General features: G+C 33.1%; 2 protein-coding genes across 3 annotated transcripts in view; both read left to right on the forward strand.

The window, feature by feature from the left end:
• The window catches only part of LOC116002242 (nucleolar protein 14), a 6,944-nt gene extending 4,841 nt beyond the window's left edge, over nt 1-2,103 (forward strand). The window contains exons 11-15 of one of the 2 annotated variants that reach the window (XM_031242341.1): nt 75-179; nt 288-427; nt 612-890; nt 1,010-1,319; nt 1,668-2,103. In XM_031242341.1, the coding sequence (XP_031098201.1) occupies nt 75-179; nt 288-427; nt 612-890; nt 1,010-1,274 (789 nt within the window). In that variant the 3' untranslated portion in view covers nt 1,275-1,319; nt 1,668-2,103. The remainder of the gene's footprint in view (nt 1-74; nt 180-287; nt 428-611; nt 891-1,009; nt 1,320-1,667) is intronic. The other variant, XM_031242340.1, reaches the window with a different exon arrangement.
• Nucleotides 2,104-2,533: 430 nt separating this feature from the next.
• On the forward strand, nt 2,534-6,401 carry LOC116001574. Its single transcript, XM_031241459.1, has 8 exons — nt 2,534-2,765; nt 3,074-3,163; nt 3,258-3,634; nt 3,883-3,965; nt 4,247-4,389; nt 4,502-5,041; nt 5,188-5,307; nt 5,573-6,401. The coding sequence occupies exons 1-8, from the start codon at nt 2,589-2,591 to the stop codon at nt 6,245-6,247; spliced, it is 2,205 nt and encodes a 734-aa protein (XP_031097319.1). The 5' UTR covers nt 2,534-2,588; the 3' UTR covers nt 6,248-6,401.
• The last annotated feature ends 1,081 nt before the right edge of the window (nt 6,402-7,482 follow it).

Here is a 7,482-nt window from a genome sequence, read left to right on the forward strand (position 1 = left end):
GAACCCCCCCCCCCCCCCCCCCCCCCACAATCTGAGTACGTTTTCAATTACCAACTGCCTAAATCCTCTTGCAGGTTGTTAAACATTCTCTCAAGTATTGTCCTGAGGCTATAATATTCATTCAAACATTGCTGCTAGCAGCATTAGACAAGACACAAATGCATTCTAATACCTCTCAGGTTTGCTTCACTGAGACTTACTTTTAATTGTTTATTGATGGAAAATGTTTCGTTCTCTTATTCATTAACTGAAGAGAAGTACTAAAATCGCATGTTTATTTCCTACAGTTGAATAGTCTTTTAGAGATTAAAGGAGTAAGGCCTCTGCTTCATATACAAAGTAGGCATACAGAGACTAAGGCTTTGAATTTTGTTATGCTGATGGAGTTACCGGCTGATTCCCCTTACTTTAGCTCTGATGAATTCAGGTGACCTCTGTCATGTAATTCTTATTGGCTTATTGGTGGTGTACATTACTAAACCAGAAATTTAGAATTTTATATCTGACTGGATATGAGTTGTGTGCATTGAAGCTATGCTATGATTTCTCTGTTGTCTCCTTAGCTTGGACTGCCAGACTTAATGATATCTGATGGATGGTCTTGTATGCAGGGCCAGCATCCTCGTAGCAATCATGGAGACCATTCAAGGATTCGTTAATATTTATGAAGGATTTAATTCCTTTCCTGAAATATTCGTGCCAATCGCAAAACTTTTGAATGAACTGGCAGCACAGAATCATATGCCAGACATATTACAGGAGAAAATCAAGAGTGTTATCCAACTAATTGAAAACAAAGTTGAGGAAAATCACAGGCTGCGTCAACCTCTCAGAATGAGGAAGCAAAAGCCTGTGCCTATCAAGATGGTTAATCCCAAATTTGAAGAGAAGTAATAATCCATAGTACTTATTCTATTACATTCAATATTGCACTATATATATTGGCCGGTTGGGTACTATTATATTTATGGACATATACGATTGTCTAATGATGAATTGAATTGTGCAGCTTTGTTAAGGGTAGAGATTATGACCCTGATCGTGAACGGGCTGAGATGAGGAAGTTAAAGAAACGCATAAAACAGGAAGCGAAAGGAGCCGCTCGTGAAATTCGTAAAGATAATCACTTCTTGTTTGGGGTGAAGGAGAAGGAGAAAGCAGCTCTAGCAGAAGAAAGGTCTGAAAAGTATGGGAAAGCGCTTGCTTTTCTTCAAGAACAAGAGCACGCTTTTAAATCTGGGCAATTGGGAAGAAACAGGAAAAGAAGAAGATGAAGAAGTTCAACTCACAGTTTCATTCTGGATTACTTGAAAATTTTGGTGAGTATATGTGCACTTTATTATACTTCATATAGCTATTTTGTTTCTGTTTTAGATTTACATATACAAACAATTATGATGTTTTGACAGTGTTAGAATCTAAGATTTGGCCAAGCTAAGGTCATTCAATTCAATTGGACTATATAATGCACATAGATGAGACAAACACACTAAAAAAACAAATCCAATGAATTAACTAATACACCCATGACCATTTGTTCTCCTTTATTTTTCGATGTGGACTCTTAACAGACAAAATAAACATTTTGCACATGAACATCATTTGCTCTTCTTTTAAGTATAATATGAAATCTTAACTAGACTCAGGTATTCTTTTGGTTATGTTAGTTGGTGTTCAAATATGTTTTGAACTCCCTCTGGTGGTGATGCTGCAGAAACTACCCGACGGTTTTAGAGAACATTGGCGGACAGGTGCAGGCGTGGCTTGATAAAGTGGTTATGTTACTCCTGCTGATACCATACTGAGAAGATAACACTGATTCCATGCTTTAATTTTGCCCTTACACAATCCATGTGAGAGGTATGAAGTTCAGCTAGCTTAACTAGTGCAGCTGAATCTGTATGTGTTGCACTTTTTCTTTGTAGTGTATTAGTTATCAATAAATCAAGAACACGATATATAGAAGAGTGGAGTTGAGGGAAAGTAGAAAAATTGATGTAAAGTGTTTGCATGTTTGGGCCACAAAATCAATATTACAATGCTTTACTTCATCACTTAGTTCTCCTGAGATGGATATAAAGCTATATCTACCTCCATCTTTAATTCTTTTACCATTGCTCTTTTCTTCTTTTAATTTTGTTTGCTGTTCAAGCTTCCAAAAAGCTTTGCTAGTATGTAGACTAGACAAAATAAAATTTGTATTATATATATGTTGATCATGAGGAGTTTGTTTTTTTATTGCTCAAGAATAAGTAGTAAAAGTAAGGGAAAGAAAGAGACAGGAAAATTTTCAAAACAAAAAATAATACTATCCTTAACTTCCTTAGTTATTCTATTTTATTTTTGTGTTTTGTAAGCAAGAAGACAAGCTTCTCATATAATAATCCAATAATGAAATAAATGATTATATTCTTCTTTGATTCTTTTCCTTACAGTGAAGCAAATTCAATTAATTCTTCCACAAGATTTTTAATTTCTATATTATATAAGAGCTACCTTGTCATGACCAAAACCAATCCAAGTAAACCTTAATTATTCTTCTTTCAAAGAGCCAATTCTTTTCATCTTATCTTACCTACATACAAGACATGGCAACTCAACCTTTCTCTCCATCAAGAACAATGATTTCACAACTACAAATGACTAATGTTGAAGAGAAGATCATCATAGAACAAGTTAAGGATACACATAATCCGAATGGTGGCATAGATGTTGATGCAAATTGTCTTCTCAAGTTTGTGAAGGGCATTTTCAATTTGAATACGGTTTGTCAATATACTTGCATTAAACTATTTTTAAAATTATTTTCTTGACAAATATATAGATTTAGTTACCATTATATATATGTATGCACCTATAGTGAATGAATTTTTATCATACACCTCACCTAAATGTGGGGTACGTATATATAATACAAATTCATACTGTTATTATAAACGTCACCAAGTAAATTTTCAGCGAATAATCAAGGACCAAAGAGAGAATTCTTAAATGTTCTTACTATTCCTGCTTAGAAATAGTTCCATTCTTGTTTTCATCACTGTAACTTTGTGTTAATGGACTATGAGTTTAGGTTCCTCGAGAAGCAATGAAAGACAGGTTACAGTTACAAGAACATATTCAAAAGGAGATTTCATTTGTTGTTTTACAACTCTCTTTTGTGGTATGGTATATATAAATCTCATTCATCACACAATTTTTTATGAGTACAAATTAAATGATGACTTTTTTCTTTTAAATTTCATTCTCATTTTTAGATAGCCTTCACTTGTGTAAGCTATGATGATAGTCACTCAACTGCCATTTATCTACTAAGCTTGTTGTCAAAGTATATGTGGCATGCTAAGGGAGTAATGTTACTCGCATGTTTTGCGATCATCCGAGGAAAATCTAAAGTTTCTTCACAATCATGTCATTGGAAAGGACTATCCTACAACATGGCTTCTCTAAGAAAAAGTGTAAACTCATTGCTATCCACTGAAAATGAAATTTTTTTGAATGACTCAATAAAGTCCATGTTTGATCTCACCGAGCTCATGGTTGAGCTTCGACATTCATCATCAATGTTTTTGGCAAACTACTGGATCGCAAGAAATGTTGTTGCCTATGCTCACCTTCTTATTTTGGACCTTGAGTAAGATCACTTGATTTAACTTTGTATATATAAATCAAATTACATATATTTTGCCTTAATCTAATTTTTCAATAATCATTGTAAATAATTAGTTGTAAAATCTAATATAAATATGTACATCATTAATACAATTTAAGGTGTAAATTGGGTTTAATTAACTATTCGTAAATAAGTTTAGTGAAGATTGATTTATTGATATTTGTTTTTAATTAATTAATTAATTAGTCATGCTCTTATATATCCTTCAGGCCACAAAATCAGATGATGACAGAACTGTCCAACGTATCCGCCAAAATCAAAGAGATTCTGGCTTCCAGCCTCCCACTACTAGGTTGGCTTAAAATTTTATTTTAATATTCAGTTGCGAAATGAAATGTTTATGATTATAACTGATGTATAATTATATTAATATCATATAATTTCTAGTGCATATGAAGTTATTATAAATTGATTGTAAAAGTTAAACTTTGTTATGCAAACAAATAATCTATCCTTAATTTTTCTAATTAAAATAATAATTAATTAAATTCAAAATTACAATACTTTGATTAAATATATTTTACCAAAAATCATAATTTAACAATGAGATTAATTATAGTTTTGTGTATGCAGAGGCGAAAAGGGCGGAAGAAAATTATCAAGCGTTGTTACATGCGTTTGATAATTCTTCAAATATTTTGGACGTTCTTCAATTGATATTCAATGTCAAAAATTATGAAGAGAAGCCAATTTTGGACCGTACTAGTTGGCCAAATGTATGTATAAGCATTTGTTCTTACTTATCTTATCATATATGTGTACGTGTGAAATAATACTACACCTGATTTGATGACTTGCAAATATCTTTTATATTATACATATTTACAGCGTTCAATGGGATTAGATGAGTTTGAAGGGGATGGAGTGCTATTGCTAATATCATCTGGCAAACATTTCCCCTATTTTGCGTATCATGCGGCGTCCACAGGAGTAAAGATGATTTGGGTTCCAATTATGAAGGGTGTGGATGAGCATATACAATTCCCTGACAGTTCCCGTGTCTACTACCGTGTATTGAATCCACAAAAATGGATTGCACCAGAATTTGTAAGATTTCTTAAAAACAAGTGCTTCTCAACTTCTCAAGTTGGGGGTAACCCTATTGTCATTTCACTGGACAAACGAGGAAGATTGGTTCATTCTAATGCACTGCACATGCTATTCACATGGAGAATTCAACTTACTGAAAGGAGAACAATGAGATCAGGTGATATAATACCTTCATTAGAAAATGAGTTGAGGGAAAGGACTTCTGGTGCTGACCGTGTGATTGATGACATTGACAAACAAATACATTATTTTGCGAGAGTGGTCCGCAAAAAGATCAATGATTGGGTGGACGACATCGAGGCGAAGATGAAAAGTTCGGTATGTCTATCTTATAATTAAACTCTTACTCGCTTATTATATGTACGTGTCTATCTTTATTTATTTAGAAAAGAAATTTAACTAAAAAGTTTATAATTTTAGAATTCAACCATTATATATAAATATAATAATATTTTATTCATCAGTTTCGTTCATACAATTACACGCGTGAAAGAGAACAAGAGCTTTGGATTAAAGAATCTTGGAATCTTAAGCTTGTAGTAGGATGGTCCGGCTGGTACTACGAAAAGATGCTAAACAATTGGGTAAGTTATGAAATATGAATCCTCAACTGTACTTCAATTCTAATTAATTAATTAGTGGCACTTAACTACAAGCTAAGCTAAGCTAAACTGCCTACTATACTATACACTATAATTCAATTATCTTAGCTTGTACGTCCCATCATGCTTAAAACAAAATTAGTACTCTGTATTCAATATTTATTTTTTTAATTTTTATTTTAAATGAACGATTCAATTAAACATTAATAATACATTATATTGTTCTATGTATTTTTCTTTTGAACAGATTGATGGTGATGAAAAGTACATTTTCTTATGCGGAGGCAATAACATTAAACGAGTACTAGAATTTGTACTTAAGGTACAAGAAGTTCGTTCCAAATTCCAAATGAATATGAAAATTGCATACGTTGGAAGAAGAGGAGCAATTTTTAGAGAGATGAGGAGAGGATGTGATTATAACTTTGACGTGTATGATTTTAAGCGCTTTTGGTCACGACTTTATAGTGTGGCCTCATCTAGGATTCAATATTTAAATAAAGTTGGACTTGATGAAGGAAGTGATGAAATTTTACAAGGACTCAGGAAATTATTATCTTATGAAGATGAATGCACAACAATTGAATCATGGGCTTTGTTGGGCAAAGGAAAAAGAATAATTGGATGTGATATGGGAGACAAAATGTTAGGAGTCTTGAATGAGTATGAGAAATGGAATAGCAATGCACGTGCCAATGATTTTGAACAAGCATTCAAGGATTGCTATGAGATGCTTAATAGTTCTTCTTCTTCTTCTTCCCATCAACACTCTTGTTGTGCTCTCAATTACTCATCTAATTTGGATCAAGTTTCAGAGGTTGAGTCCTGCCCTCAATGTGACCAGAACATGCATAAAGTTGTCACTTTCTCCTGTTGTCATGGTCCGGCTAATTATTTATATTATCTTTCGAATAAAGACTAGCTATGAAGAATACTAGAGTTTGTGTTCTACTTGCACTGGCTGCGCTGTTAGAGTTGTTGTAGTAGTCTACATGCATGTATTATGTTTGTAGTTGTACGCTCATGGTTGTAATATTATTCATTGAATATACATTTTAATTTATTCACGTGTTCAATTCCCAAATTAGAATAAGAGCATTAAAAGTGTATTAAATTTGTATCTTCATCAGCCTGAGATGAGAAGGAGATCGAATCAGAGCTGCACCCCAATCCTAGATAGGCAAAATTCCGTCATTTTGTGAACAGTTCATCGAACCCCTGCCCTCTTGCATTTAAGAACATTTTCGACTAAAAAATAGGACATTTGTTTTTAATTTAAATCGAAAACTAAAAATAAAATAAATCAAAATGGATAACTGAAAGTTATAATATTTCCTATACATAAATGGAATAGATATCCATCTTGTATCATCTGAAAGATGGGTGGGTTCTCCTTCAGAATTTCCATCCAATTTTTGTTTGTTAGATGCTATTTTCGACCAACAATTAAAATTAAACAGAAATTTCGACGAGCATTTTTTCGGATCTTCCATTTGATCGGTATGTTGATTGGAAACCTTTTTTCTGAAAAAAAAATGTCATTTTACTTCGTTCAACGGAACATTAATCGTGCATATTGTGGTGACAATATAATGCCAAGTGGCAACCCAGGCCATGTCATCATCTACTAAGATTGGACCATACAGAGATAATAATAGCACCAATCATGCATGGGATAAGCATTGAAGAGGGTGTGGAGAATTCAATTAAAAAAAAAAAAAAAAAAACAAGACACTGATTATATTGGAGGACCATATATATATTAAGAATTAAGAAAAGACTAAAGAGGATTCCTTTTCTCATTCCACAATTCTTGTTAGTTGTGTACATTAGGTTTTCAAATACCACCATATCCTCCCCTTTTCAATTATTTGGTCAAAAGGAAATTGATGAAACCACATTTCGCTAGGATTAAATCTTCCTCTAGTCTTCCCCCTCTTTATTCAGAAAGGGGTCACCAAGTAAGTAAAACGTGATTTTTACATTAGAAGATGACGTGTTCAATGCTTGTTAACACCTTCTCGATCAAATCTGTTGCACCGCAGGTAATTAGACATGAGCACAATCTTTCATTAATTGTAACTTCTTGTGCAGATTTGATGCATGTATCATGTATGCACTCTTTTGTTTTATTTTTTAAATATATCCATCCACAAC

This window comes from Ipomoea triloba, chromosome 13 (assembly GCF_003576645.1).
Source record: "Ipomoea triloba cultivar NCNSP0323 chromosome 13, ASM357664v1".
In the NCBI taxonomy this organism is placed as follows: domain Eukaryota; kingdom Viridiplantae; phylum Streptophyta; class Magnoliopsida; order Solanales; family Convolvulaceae; genus Ipomoea; species Ipomoea triloba.

Excerpts from the sequence above, each read along its gene's own strand:
- LOC116001574 (XM_031241459.1), top strand. The coding sequence starts at position 2,589 with ATGGCAACTCAACCTTTCTCTCCATCAAGAACAATGATTTCACAACTA. Across the intron at positions 3,966-4,246 it reads TTCCAGCCTCCCACTACTAG|AGGCGAAAAGGGCGGAAGAA; the intron begins GTTGGCTTAAAA and ends TTGTGTATGCAG. Across the intron at positions 5,042-5,187 it reads AGGCGAAGATGAAAAGTTCG|TTTCGTTCATACAATTACAC; the intron begins GTATGTCTATCT and ends TTTATTCATCAG.